The 15,201-nt window shown below is 45.3% G+C and overlaps 1 protein-coding gene across 1 annotated transcript in view; it reads right to left on the bottom strand.

The window, feature by feature from the left end:
- Positions 1–15,201, bottom strand: part of LOC147896399 (uncharacterized) — a 47,501-nt gene that overhangs the window by 28,135 nt on the left and 4,165 nt on the right. Inside the window, exons 5-9 of the mRNA XM_087382333.1 lie at positions 14,868–15,146; positions 14,566–14,727; positions 13,530–14,459; positions 13,229–13,444; positions 10,806–11,066 (exon numbers count right to left, since the gene is read on the bottom strand). Coding sequence (XP_087238459.1) covers positions 10,806–11,066; positions 13,229–13,444; positions 13,530–14,459; positions 14,566–14,727; positions 14,868–15,146 — 1,848 coding nt within the window. The remainder of the gene's footprint in view (positions 1–10,805; positions 11,067–13,228; positions 13,445–13,529; positions 14,460–14,565; positions 14,728–14,867; positions 15,147–15,201) is intronic.

Genomic DNA, 15,201 nt, shown 5'->3' with positions numbered 1-15,201 from the left:
CGAGTAGGGAGTAGAGAGACACACTCACAGTAGTCACACACCAGTGGGTGGGGATAAAGGAATGAGTGGTACCTCCCCAAGTACACACACTAGTATATATGGATAAGACTAGGGCCACTAAGTACCTAAGTACAATGTGTACTTAGTGTACTTAGTAGTACTAGATTAATACTGTTACAAGGGTGGCCAGTGCCTTTATTGCCTTGGCTGAGAATGAGAGTAGGCTGAAAATTGCTCACCTTAATACAGACAGGGGGGTGAATATATGTCAAAGGATTTTGCTGTTTTTTTCCCCTCACGTGGCATACATCATCAATGCACGGTGCCTTACACCCCTCAATAGAATCCCGTGGCTAAGAGAAAGAATAGATCAGTAATGGAAATGGCCAGGTGTATGTTGAAAGGCAAGCACTTGCCTAACAAGTTGTGGTTGGATGCCGTTATGTGTGCTACTTACATTTTGAACAGATGTTTCACAAAGGCATTGAAGACCATCACACCTTATGAGGCTTGGACAGGTCATAAGCCCAGGATTTCTCACTTGAGGACTTTTGGATGCTTGGCATATGCCCATGTGCCTTCTCAGACACGCACCAGTTGGATGATAAAAATGTCAAATGCATTTTTATTGGGCATAGCTTAGAGAGCAAGGGCTATAAGCTCTACAAGCCTCGCACGGGCAAGTGTTTTGTCAGTAGGGATGTTGTATCTGATGAATCCTCCTCTATGCCTTTGCTAGACTGTCAAAAACAGCCCGTTGTTGATGCACCAAATCTCTTTGATAGCTTAATGCCTTTGTTTCTGTCAGATGCTCATGATGATGTCACATATGAGGTTGCTCTTCCTACATCTGTTGGTCATTTGCAGCCACATGTGCAGCATGATATTCATGTCCCATTTATAGCATGATATGCCTCAACTTGATCAGGACATTGTGCACAAGGCTCTTGACCAAGAGAGAGCTGAAATACAAGAGCCCAAAAAAGTCCCCCGTTGGCTCCTTGACACATTAGAAGACAGCAAAGAGGATACTCCTCTCCCAGCCCGTACTAGAGCAGCTGTCCATAAAGAGCGTGCTAATTTGGTTGCTTGTGCATTGGTTGCTACAGCATGCAATGAAGAGCCATTATGACATCACGATGCCTTACAGAATGATTGTTGGTTGAAGGCTTTGCAAGCTGAATTGGATTCCATCTAGCAGAATAACACTTGGGAGTTATGTGACTTGCAACCTGGCAAGAATGCCATTGGAGCTAAGTGGGTTTATAAGATCAAACGGAAAGCTGATGGTTCACTCGACTGTTACAAAGCCCGTCTTGTTGCTAAGGGCTATGCTTAGCAGCAGGGCATTGACTTTGAGGAGACTTTTGCCCCTACTTCCAGGATCACTACTATCCGTATCGTTATTGCCTTTCCTGCCCACTTTCATTGGGAGGTACATCAACTTGATATCAAGATTGCTTTCCTTCATGGGCATTTACAGGAAGAGGTCTATGTTTCCCAACCTCCTAGCTTTAAGGTTGAAGGTTCTGAAAGCAAGGTATGCCGCTTAAAGAAAGCCCTTTATGGATTGAAGCAAGCACCCCGGGCTTGGTATTCCAAGATACATGCTCATTTGCTAACACTTGCTTTCAGAACAGCCCTACTGAGGCTACCCTTTACATCCGCAAGAATGGGACAGATTTGCTGATTTTAGTGCTCTATGTGGATGGCATGCTTGTGACTGGGACACATGCTTAGCAAAGCTTTTAAGCTTGATTTGCAGAGGACATTTGCTATGTCTGATCTTGGTCTTTTGCATTACTATCTGGGCATTCAATTTGCTAGTAGTGAGGGGGGCATTTTGATGTCACAATCCAAGTATATTGGACAGCTTTTGCAGCGTTTTCAGTTTGAGGATTGCAAGCCAGTATCCACACCATTAGAGCCTAGTTTTCACTTCTCTTCTGAGGATGGCAACGGTACATGTGATGTCACCCTCTATCAGCAAGCACTTGGTTGTTTGATTTACTTATGCCATACGAGACCCAATCTCTAGTATGATGTCTCACAGTTGAGCAGATATATATGCACAGCCCCTCTACGCACCATTAGCAAGCCATGAAGCGTGGCTTCAAATATCTCAAAGGCACTCAGCATTTGGGCCTCCTTTATGAGGCTGATTCTTCACTTGTTATGCATGGATTCACTGATAGTGATTGGGCTGGCTGTTCGGACACCCATGTGTCACATAGTGGCAACTGTTTCATGCTTGGTACTTCATGCATTTCTTGGTTCAGTAAGAAGCAAACTACAGTTGCTACTTCTAGTAGAGAAGCTGAGTACAGAGCAGCTTTTACAGCTACCGTGGAGTGTGTTTGGCTCCGGAAGTTACTTGCAAATCTTTATGCATGTCAGACTGCTCCTAGCGTCATCTTCGCTGATAGTTAGAGTGCTTTGGCTGTTGCACGAAATCCCGTTTTCCATGCTCCCACAAAACATATTGAGGTTCACTATCACTATGTCTGAGAGAGATTATCAACACGTGATATTCAGTTGTCTTATGTTCCCACTGAAGACAACTTGGCATATCTTTTTACGAAGGCTCTTCCTCGACCAAAGTTTGAAGCTTTTCGGCAAGCTTTAAACTTCGTACCTTTTGTGACTTGATCTGTTGTACCCTGTACAGTTGTAAGTTGCTATATCCCTACAAGATGAACATGTGCAACCATGACATTAGATATTCAGGTATCCTAAGCCGTGTCCAAGATACTTCAGCCCATATCATGGAGGGGGGGTTGTAGGCCATTCTATGGGCTATCCATAGGTGCCACTCATTCCTTGGTATGTGCCTTGTAGGCCTAGTTACAGTCTATTAGGTCAATTAGTACAGTTAATACATGTACCACTTAGGACACTTAGGACACTTAGTCTAGTTAGGACACTTAGCCCTAGGGTTTTGTTATATTGGCTCTCTCTTTAGCCTCCACTCAGTTTTTGCAGCAATTCATTACAGCAGCTCGTTTTTCTTCTTTGAGCTTCCATTGCTTGCCCTAGCCTACACGCCATAACCTGTGATCTGTTTTGCCCACGGGCCCATAGCAACTTTGCCCAACCCATTCTCATGTCCTTTGCATGTCGCTCATCCTGGTGGCACATTTCCCTACCATACCTGCAGATCTATTTGGGAGGGTAGTGTTGCTCTTGCTAGCCCTTTTGGGCTTCCACCACCCCTAGGGGACTTGCGCCTCCCCTTGAGGGCTCCTTTCCTTCCCTCCCTCCTTTTGGCGCCACCCCTCTAATTTCCACCTGGCAAAACAGCTCTTTGTTCATGGGAAGAGACTCCATGGCTAATATATTGTTATAGTTCTTTTCCATTCAATAAGAATTTGTTTTCTCCTCTGACCCCAAGCATGGTCCCGACACCGACTCCCCTGTCATTGCTCTCATGCTTCGTCCCCCTCCCCCCCCCTGTCTTGTAGCCTCTTCCCAAACCTCCCCCCATCCCCTCCCCAATCCCATTCCAATGCCCCCTCTCGTATCACCGCCATAGTTGGTTCTGTACTCGTATGGTTGGCTAAACCATACGCGTATGAAATAATTCTTCCGTACGCGTATGGTACGGCCAATCATACTTGGCCTTTTTAAAGGAGAAAAACGGCATTTCTAGAACTTTATGAAAATGTTTTGTAATAAATTTCTTGACTTCAAAATTAAAGTTTGACGTTTGAAGTTAAAACTTTTGTAGCTCTCTGCCAATTAAATGTGTACAATGTGTATTTTTCTTTTTCTTTTTTGTAAAATTAGGGCCACGTATGATTCAGTCCCACGGACTAATCCATACTCCAATCATACCTTTGTACCCGTATGCCGTATGCGTATGGTAACGTATGGAAAAAGCTATGATCACCGCTTCCAAAGGCCCCTTTGCCTCCTCCCCCTCCGCACAAGAGTTAATTGGGGTAGACCCATAGTCAAAGGTTCCTCTCCCTCTGCTTCCTCATCTTGAACCTTCTCACCCATCCCCTTGGTAAGACAACCTATTTATGAGGACTTTTGGAGAGTTGGGCCCTGGAACTACAAGGATGTTCCTTTCAACTATCCACCCTAGATGTCACAATCATTTGCATTCATGAAAGAAGGGCGGCTATGTGGTCGCCTAGGAGGCATCCTTTCTCCATTTGCAATAACCTCACCAGCTTACTTGATAGACGACACACACGTTATCGGTCGGGACATCCTTGAGATCTCTTGTTCGTCAGTAGATAGAGTTCGGCAAAGGAAAGGGAGACGATTCCCCTTTTCTCTACTCTTTTTCACGCCCATCCCTTTTCAACTTCTCTCCCTTTTCTCCCCTCTCTTTCCTTTCAATTTCATACCTCTCCTAACTAGTGTGGGTAGCTTGGATTTTTCCTTTTCTTAGGTTAATCTTGATAATGACTCCATGTAGGTTAAGTGCATGTAGCTCTATTGGAATAACTCGTAGTTGCTTAAGTTGATAGATTTGCATCTTATTGCATTCATTTTATCGTTTCTTTTGTAAGGGAAAAACAAAAGAGTAAAATTGTGGACAACTTGAGAGTCAGAAAACCAGACCAAGCATCCCCCGCAGTAAGAAATGAGCTGCAACAAAGGCCAACACGCTCCATCTAGAGAGAGTGGTGGCAAACACATGTTTCTTTGAAGATGGCACTGCCAATGTGCCACCTTGCCAAGCTTGCACCCAACAGTTTGGTGTGCCAAATGTTGCAATAGTGGGCATGGCCCAGAGGAGTATGGCCTTAGTCTCCCTTGGCACGCTATCAACCAAATCGCCACCCATACAACAGACTCACAACCGACATACCTAGTTACAATGTGTGTAGGTAGCTAATTCCAATGGGTTCCCAGTTCAGACGTTGGCTGTCACCCCGACTCCGGTCGTGGCTCCTGTCCTAGTTCCCCCAATGGATGGCCATCCATACCCTCATCAACATCATAGCCTGGGGATTATCTAGGTTGCATGATGGAGTCTAAGTCATGGGGTGCACAATGGAGTCTAGGGAAAAAAGAGAGAAGAGAGGGAGGGGGAAGCGTGGCACTTTTGTCTATATATAGTATGTTAACATCTATACTAGCCACAACCCTTCATCTATATATAGATAGTATGATATCATCTATATTCTACGAGCTATTCAGGAGCAATGTACGGAGGGTTCTAGGAAGACTACCAAAAGGCATGAGTGTTTCTACAAGGCATGGCCTGCAAGCATTTTTTACATTTTCACATATCGAAGTATCTGATGGTTGCAGCCCCTCTCCCCTACTTGGTGGTGCTTGCTTTTGAAAGATTTGGGGGAGAGAGAGAGCAAGAGAGTGAGCTGAGAGCTGAAAGCTTGAAAGCTTAGTTGCAACAGAAGAGTGTGAGAGTACAACTGAAAGAGTGAGAGATAAGGTTTTGTCCTAGTGACAAAACCTTAGTAGTCACTAACCATAGTTAGTGGACTAACTGCGGTTAGGGGAAAAAACCTCTTAAAGAGGAAAAAGTGTCCCTAACTAGCTTATTAAATTACATTGGTCACTGCTGAATTATATCTATAATTCTAACACCCCCCTGCAGTGCCAATGTCATGTACAAGGCTGATTAATCACCAAACGGATATAAGTTCAGGGCACTGCGAAATGCCTCAAACTTTTCACGTGGTAGTGCTTTGGTGAAAATATCTGCAACATTGTCATGTGTGGACACAAAGATCATATTGATCTCTCCTGCACATGCAACTTCTCTCTGACGTGGTGATAGTGAACCTCAATGTGCTTCGTGCGAGCATGAAACACTGGATTCTTTGCCACTGCAATGGCACTCTGACTATCAGTGAGAATTGGAGATCTATGCCCTTTTTCTGAGCATAGCCTTTAGCAACCAGCCTTGCCTTGTATCTGTCAATGGAGCCATCTGGCTTCCGTTTCACCTTGAAAACCCATCGTGTGCAAGTCTACAACATCCCAAGTCTGATTTTTCTTAATGGACTGCAACTCATCGTGCATGGCGTTCATCCAATGCACATTGTCCTTTGCTTCTTTGAATGTTGCAGGCTCCTCCTCATCGAGAAGAGTACCTGCATATGCTGATTCCACTGAATTAGCACCTTCCATGTGCCTTGCTGCACTGCAAGTCCTGCCAGGTAATGGAGCATCAATCTTACTCTCCCTGAGAGTCTGTAACAGCCAGTTTGGGACTGTTTTTGCTGCATGTATGTCTGCAATTTCTTGCTGAACCACCTGTTCCACTGGCTGTGGAGGTGGCAAGACATCTTGTGGCTGAATTGGAGCATCGGGAGGTGGCTGTAAATTCTGATTTGCATCAGAAATATCAGCAGGGGAACCAAGGCAATGGGTAGCAACCCCTCAAAAACATCCTCTGAAGAAGAAGGCAAATGAAATTCAGCCTCAGTGTGAGCTGAATTTTCTGCAAATATCACATCTCTACTGACAATGATCTTGCGTGCAGCAAGATTGTAGAGACGGTACCCCTTGCTTTATGCATTGTATCCAACAAATATGCACTTAATTGCCTTATCTGACAACTTATGCCGAAATTCAACTGGCACATGAGCATATGCAAGGCATCCAAAGACTCAGAAATGATCCACTGAAGGCTTTCTCCCATTCCAGACCTCATAGGGAGTTTTTTTTTTCAAAGCCTTAGTGGGAGCCCGATTTAAGATGTAGTTGGCACACATTAGACCTTCAAGCCAGAATTTAAGAGACATGTGTTTGCTTTTCAGCATACATCTGTCCATCTCCATAAGAGTTCTATTTTTCCTCTCAGCTTTGCCATTTTGCTGAGGGGTCAGCCTCACTGTGAGCTGATGCACAATACCCTTGCCTTTCAGAAAAGCATCAAAATCTGCAAACAAGTATTCCCCACCTCTATCTGTGCGCAATGTTTGTATCTTGAGTCCAGTTTCATTTTCAACCATGGCTGAAAAGTGTTTAAACACCATGAACACTTCTAATTTGCGCTTCAGCCCAAAGACCCAAGTGAAATTGGAGTAATCATCAATAAAAGTAACAAAGTAGAGATGACCACCCAATGATGGAGTCCTCATGGGACCACAGACATCACTGTGTATAAGCTGTAATTTCCGAACAGCTTTAACTGAACCATCCTTTTTGAAGGGGAATCTATGCATCTTGCCTAAAATGCACCCTTCACAGGCATGTGGAGGAGGTATCTCAAGAGGTGGCAATGCATCAACCATAGAGTGCTTCTGAAGTGTCATCAAGAGTAGAAACTGCAAGAGCATGGGCTGCTCTTTTCTCAAAAAGATCAAGCTGAAAAAGCCCACGCAGCAGAGTACCAGATAATCTCAAGGCATAATCATTTTCCCTGTCTCGGACAACACATTTGTCATCCTCAAAGATGACCTGAAATCCAGCCCTGTTAAGAGTGGACACTGAAAGGAGATTCTTGGTGATACCAGGCACATACAAGACATTTGAAAGTCTGAAAACTGAGCCATCAATGGCGGTAAGCTCAACTTCTCCTGTGCCACGTACTGAATATGACGAGTTGTTGGCACAAGTGACTTTCTTACCAACGGGAGGTGGATGCAAGGAAGTAAAGAGACACTTCCTAGAAGTGATATGCTTGGAGGCACCGCTGTCAAAATACCAAGTATTCAGTGTTTCATTGACACTGAAAGCTGATGCATCCGTAGAGGGGTCATAACTGCAAGTCAAAAAGGCATATGTATCATCATTACAAGTGGTTGTACTATCCCGAGCATCTCGAGCAGCCAGCCTAGAATCTGAAATGCAAGATAAAAAGGCATAATTCTGTCCAACAAAGTTGGCTGCAGCATCCCCACTGTCAGATGCATGAGGAGCTGAATCTGAAACAACCATACTGGAGCTATTTTTCTACTCTTTTGCAAGCCTTTTCCTGCATTCTGCAATGTGATGACCTGGCTTTTTGCAATAATGACAAAAACCCTTCTTCTTGGGCTTACTTGCATCATTTTTAGCCTTTTGTGAAGGCTGTCCTGACCCACTGGAAGGCTGATTTACTGATGTCTTTGCCTGTCCCTTTGTTTTTGACTTGAACTTTGAGAGCATAGCTTGTTCACCTGCACGTGAAGCCAAGTTTTTCCTGGTCTGCTCTTCCTGAAGCAGAAGTCCCATCAACTCATGAAAAGTGAGAGGATTTGCACCCCCCCTCAATGATAAGTTCAGCGAGGTATGAAAGCTGAGACAAGACTCAAGAAGAGAATTCAGAGTGGTGGTAATCATCTCTGAATCAGGAATAATCTCATCTATGTTCAATAATTGCTCTCTAAGATCCTATAGCTTTGTGAGGTGGACTGACATGGAGTCACCCTCTTCCATATGTGTATTACTTACTCTCTTTTCAAGAAAGATACCCTTGCATCATTCCGGGCTGCATACATGCTTTCTAAGATATCCCATGCTGCCTTCGAGGTCTTACACAACCGGATAAGCAGAATGATAAATCTTTTCACTGAAAGAGAGATGCATGACAAAGCTAAGGCATCCCGTGAATCCCATCTCTTCTGCTCTGGAGTAGTGGCTATAGCTGCACCAACAACTTGTTCTGCAGCTGCACCCTGTGCACGACCTCTTCCACCTCCTTGCTGGGGAGGGGTATTAGGTGCCATACCTATTGGTCGGATCTCACCCCCATTCACATAATCCCATAAATTGCGAGAAATCAGAATATTGCGTACCATAAAACTCCAGAGGGAGTAGTTGGTTACCATCCAACTTGTCTTCCTGTGAAAGACCACCGAACTGGAAATCATTCTGATTTTGTTGGGCCATATCTAAGAAAGAGATTTTAGCAGATACAAGACTGAATTCCCTTACTGGGAATGAAATGCACAACTCCCAAAAAACACAGCCAAGCACTGGCTGTAAATGCAACTCAGATTTCTGCACTTGCACTGTCGGAAACCTGTCCAAGCATCAAAAACTCTCCAGAATCTGCCAAAAGCGCTGCAAAACACTTCAAGAAAGGCAGTATGAACTGAAATCTCCAAAATTGCTCTCCCAACACAAAGCCCCAAAATAGGCCCGAAATTGCAACCAGAAAGGGGCAAATTGATCAAAAGCCCCAAATGTTGCAAGAATTGCGCTCTGTCTGCAAAAGCCCCAAATTTCACTGCGAAATTGCAGTGTAATCACAAAATCCCCAAATTTTTGCAAGAAATTGTACTGCAAAACTGAAAGCCCCAAATTTCAGACCAAATCTGCAGATCTGTCTGCAATGTTTGCTTCACAAGCAACTATGAACCCGAAAATACCCAAATGACTGCAAAAGGCTGCAAATGTCTGCACAAATACCACCAGATCTGTTGGTACGATGAGTATGGATGAGCAGGTACGGTTGTACGACAGAGTACAGATGGGCAGGTACAGATCTGCCACACATGCGGTACGAAATATTTGTTCGTAGTTGTACGGAAGCAGGTACGATTGATGTACGGAATGTGACGTAGATCCGGGATGTACGGCGAAGCACGTATGGAGAACTATTTGTAGGTTTGACTGGTACGTACGGCGATGATGCAGGTAAGGCTGCAGGTGCGATCAGGTACAGCACGTACGGCAGGTACGCACTAGCACAGCAGGTACGGCGACGAATCGTACGATCGCAGGTATGGACGGCGAATCGTACGATCACAAGTACGGACGGGGCAGGCGCTACAGCTGTACGGTCATGCGTAGTAGCTACGACTGGCTGTACTGAACTGACGAAAGATGGTACAGATGGCGACCACACGTGCGGTACGGCCGACGATCACGATCAGTACGGACAGCGACCGATTGGAGCAGGGAGATGTTGGGCTAGAGCTTGAGGCAGAGAGCAGGAGCTGAAGGGAGCAGGGAGCACGGAGCTCTTGAACCCGCTCTGATACCAAATGAAAGATTTGGGGGAGAGAGAGAGCAAGAGAGTGAGCTGAGAGCTGAAAGCTTGAAAGCTTAGTTGCAATAGAAGAGTGTGAGAGTACAACTGAAAGAGTGAGAGATAAGGTTTTGTCCTAGTGACAAAACCTTAGTAGTCACTAACCATAGTTAGTGGACTAACTGCGGTTAGGGGGGAAAACCTCTTAAAGAGGGAAAAGTACCCCTAACTAGCTTATTAAATTACATTGGTCACTGCTGAATTATATCTATAATTCTAACAGCTTTCAAGGTATTCAAGGTACTCTAGGCAATGAACTAGGACCCTGAAAGGCAGATGTAGGACAGCCAGCTTTCCTCAATGCCTCATGGAAGGCGAAGTCTTTTCAACGCTTCTAAGAGACCTTTTCATGAAAAGAAAAAGGGAACACAATGTAGATGGGTTGGCAATTTACAAATATATTGCTCACCCCGTCAAGATGGTATTGCCAAATCAACACAAGGAATGATATAACGACCTTCGAGTGTTTTGTGTGTATATCAAGTAGTTTAACAAAGCGCAAATGATGCATCACCATGTTTGTTCACTAGGTATTTGACAATGTTTATGTTGCCGGGCCACAAGTCCTTCAAATGCCCTTTGCTCTCTTTTGGAACATAAAAGAAGGCCCGGGGGGGGGAAGAGAGAGAGAGAGAGAGAGAAGACCTTTTCACTGACAAAGCAATACTATTGGTTCCTTGATTTGATTTGATAAAATATAAATTTTAAATAGTCAGCATGATGAAGATGGATTCTACTAATTAACCGACAACCAACGTCTCCATTGCAATGTGCCGATAAAAACCCCATTTTCAAGCACTTTAAGAAATTCATCGACCATGTACCTGAAAAAAGTCAATATATTGTACATAGAACCAACCTGGCAAGCATGAAGTTTGGCTTCCATTCCGTCAATGTATGCTTCACATCGCATAACTTGCTCCTCTTTTTCCCGGAGTCCTCCTTCTGTCTGCCCAACTGTTTCTGTCAATCGACGAACTTCATCTTCCAATGATTGTCTCACCTCTTCACGAGTCACAGTTTCAGTAGCAAAGCGTTTCAGCTCTTCATCGAACCTTTTGCGAGCTGCCTCTGCACTTTTCAGCCTCTCTGCCAATGCATTTTTCTCTTTCATCACTTTCTGCAATACAATAACCCCGGCATAGCTGATAAATATTTAATGATTTTGGGAGCACCCCTGAATCCATCATTTAAAAGCAAACAAGAAACATGCAGTTTCTCACCTTATAAATTTGTGCCCAAGGTTTCTAAATCAATAATTCAACATGCATCAAAATGGCTACCATGACATCTTCCCAAACTCAATTACTGAACAGCAGCGGATATAGACCAACGTATAAGCATATGCTCTCACAAAAATTGGCACGAAGTTCACAGCAGAGCTGCAGATCAGATGGTGACGGGAAAAAGGCTGTTTTGGAAGGCCTGCTGCAGTATAATGGAAGCTAGTTTTGGGCTGCATGTAAGACATAGTTACGAGGAATAGGAATACCAATCTCTCCTGCTCACACTCCTGCTGCCAGCCCCAGCCCCACCCCGCCTTCCCCCATCCTCAGTCCCCCCTATCATCTCCTCTGCTCCTGTCTCACCCCACCTTATGTTCCCCCCCCCCCCCCCCCCCTCTCCCCCTTTTTTCTGTGCTTGGCTTCTCCCCCCACTCTTTCTCGGCCTCCTCCATCCCTTTGCTCCATTCTCCTGCACGCCCTGCACCTCTTTCTCTGACTGCCACGCTCCTTTGCAGCAGTGCTGCAGCTCCCCCCCCCCCAAAGAGCCTGGTCGTGGGTTTTTTCGCCCGTCTGTCAGCAGCATTTCGAGGTGCTGCTCTCCTCATGGCTGCTGTTTCTCTGACTGCGGATCTTCTTTTGGGCCCTGCTGGTAGCACACGAAAAGGGGGAGCATGAAGGAGGTCTTCACTCCTCAAGAAATCCCAATCAAGGGGGGAGCACCAAGAAGGAGGCCTTCACTCCTCGTCAGCTAGGCATAAATTTAGTGGCTAGTATGTGACCTGCTTAAGTTGATCCTCCGGTCCAAAACGAATCACCGCTACTGCAAGGCCCAAGCCACGTTTATTCCTTGAGAAGGCAAACTGAAACGTCGCCGTGTGACTGTGGTGATCCACAACCCCTTCCCTTGTTGTTCCAGCCACTCCTCCATCATGCGGAACATCTAGTCCCACATCATAAGGTCAAAGAGAAGGGGGTCCATCGCTCCTCTCATATAGATGCAAAATTTGAAACCCCAAGAAGTGGGACATCAAGCTCGTTCCAACACCCTAACCTCCAGAACTCCATCAGGATGGGCTATCCTAGACAAGACTTTGGTCCTTGCAATTACGAGAACCGAGAGGCCACTCCTGCTAGCTTTGTCGAAGCCGGAAACTTATGGGGCGGGGAGGGAAGAGCTGCAGTGTGGCAACAGGGGGTGCAGCGAGTGCAGAGGAGGGGAGCAGCAGACAGGTAGGGGGGAGGGCGGTGGAGGCAAGAGGTGGTGGTGAAGTGGCAAGGAGGTGGGGGTAGAGCAAGGTGATGAAGTGGCGGGGGTGGGGGCTATCAGGTCTCTATGCTGGGCCAAGCATCTAGCTCCATACGCAGCCCATGTGGCATTAGACTCTCTCGGGCTGCTCACCTACCCACCCCTCTATGCTGGGTCAAGCATGTAACTCCATATGCACAGCCCACATTGCTGATCCATCTGCTGCCCACACAGCAGTCATGCTGCTGCCCACATTGCAGCCCACGTGGAGTTGTCTTTCCTCCTAGATCTGCCCATGTGGCACTCAAATAGTGTGCCCACATAGCAACTACTCCAACATTCTTCACCGCCCTTTCGAGATGTTACGCATCTTCATCATTCTCACAGTTCACTATCTTAATGAATCCTGCCCATCTGATACTTTGGGCCACCGAAAACATCCACCTACTATCCCTGTTGAGAGTCCCAATTGACATTAGTACAACTCATTCCTCTCAATGTCCTGACGATTGTTCTTTGATGTTTATGTGTTTCATAAAGAATAAATCTTAATCGATAGCGCACACCTACAATTAGCCTAAAAAGCCTTTCGCATTGTGCAACCTCTAGAGTCCTTATTAGCCATCGGCAGTGAATTAAGATACAAATATGTATTTGAAACCTTGATCACTGTGTCAAAAAGGCAATAAATATAAAAAAGCTTCTGAGAGGGTGCATAATTGCATACATAATGGTATTGTTTCTCCAATTGCAAAATTAAAGGTATCACCTCTCATTGCAATTGTGGGCCCATCTCTTAGAAAAAAGTACCTTGATCTCATCACGCTTGCGAGACTTGAGTTGAGACAGTTGTGCTTCTGCATCACGCAATCGATCCTGCACACTTTTTTTGTCTGTAGAAAGTCTTGCTACCTCATCATCATGTTCTGACCTGACCCAATCCAGTTGACTCTCTGCCTCACGGACCCTTTCCGCAAGATCTCTCTTTTCCCGCGATAAGCGATCCACTTCAGTCTTCATTTCGGCCTGTATATAAAAGCTTTAAGAAGTCTCCATGCAATCCAAAAAAAATGCATTAAACCAAAATGCTACAAACGAATAGACAGCTTACTTTCAAACGTGCTTGTGCTGCTTCTGCCTCTGTAACTCTTTGAGATAACGAACTCTTCTCTTTCAAAAGAATATTAATCTCCCCCTGCCGTTCATTGCGAGCCTGTGCAATCTCATCCTCATTGGCACGGAGCTGCTGCCACAAAGCAGCACGGTCTGCATGGGCCAGCTCAGCTGCTTCACGCATCATACACAAAACCGGCCTCGCAGTACCCTCTTCTTCTCGAACCAAAAAGGTGAGAATATCCATGCCCAGATCAACCTCAGGAGGACCATTAACGCTGCTCGTTGCACGTTCTACAAGTCCCCTTAACATTCGTTCACGATAACCTTCATCGCCATATACTTTAAACATTACAGCATATAATGTGCTGACAAACTCTCTGACCCTGACGTCGCTTGAAAGAGCCAAGGTTTCTGCTAACCCAAGCACAGCCGGAAAATCATCATCATTCTCAGGGATTGGCATGCTCACGGCATTAGATATGAATGATTCAGAACCCTGTAAGCCCGCAATATTGCATCGAGAATCCATAATTAGCCTTTGAGAATGCCGTCTTTCCAAAACCATGACTACAGAATGCTCACCAAATGCACCCCTACTTATGGCTCTCTCAAATACCCTCTGAGCTTCTACTCTAAGGGCAGGTACAGTTAACATCTCTACGAGGATATCCACATCTGCTACACGCCAACAGGCAGCTGCCAGGTGTAAGTGTTCAGCTGCAGCACCACCATCACGATCCTCAAAAACAAGATTTGATGATGGCGAGGCCATGTCAGGCTCACTACACTCACAATCACTGTCAATGTCTCGAAGCAAAGCTTCCGCAACATCCTTTTGACTACAGACTGTACTTCTGACGACATCTAACACACGAGGTGAGACAGCAGGCCCCAACCGTTTCAGCCTTTCCCGAACTGCTTTTGCCTGCACATCGCATCCAATGAGCCAAATTTGAAGGATGCAACAAATAAAACGTAGATAGAGATTTCCATCAGAAATTGACAAACATAAAATATGCCAGAAAACATACAGCAGGTGACAGCTGCTGGCACTCGACTGCAGCCTTAAAGGTGAAACTCATCACCGCAGCAAGAGGTTCATCATTAGCATCAGCAAGAATTTTCAAAGCCTGATTCAATACTATCTCCCACATGTCACTACCAACCTCCAACTGGCTAAGTGCCCCCAATACCTGCAATTTGAGGTGGCATTTGAATAAAAAGGCCCTCTTGCCTCAAGAAACGTTCAAATGCACAAAGGATGCTACATTCTCCTACAAAAGGAGACTGTGGTGCTGGAAACTTAGAATACACAATAAAGCAATATACATACTGGCAGATGTGAGGCAGGTTCAGCATTAGGTTTCCGTAGGCGGTCAAGGAGAGCATCAGCTGCTAACGTATGTTCGGACACATCAACAAGCTTTGGTACCAATGCAATGAGATCAGGCAGCAAATGCTTTGGAGCCTTTTCTAAAACTAAAGCAATCTTCTGGGCTGATTGCGGTCTTCTGCGTGGTTCACGACAACCTTGTGGGACTACCCCATCCAGTGCCCTAAGTGAGTTTACTATCAGACCCAGTAGTTCTTCCGATTGATCTGGCCATTTTGCCTGCAATGAAACACCCCAAAAAACAAGGCACACGAAAGGAAGAAACATTAAAGCT

Source organism: Dipteris shenzhenensis, chromosome 12, assembly GCF_047967505.1.
Source record: "Dipteris shenzhenensis isolate YYH24624 ecotype China chromosome 12, Dip_SZ_1.0, whole genome shotgun sequence".
NCBI lineage: Eukaryota > Viridiplantae > Streptophyta > Polypodiopsida > Gleicheniales > Dipteridaceae > Dipteris > Dipteris shenzhenensis.
This window is presented reverse-complemented; position numbering and strand designations above follow the sequence as displayed.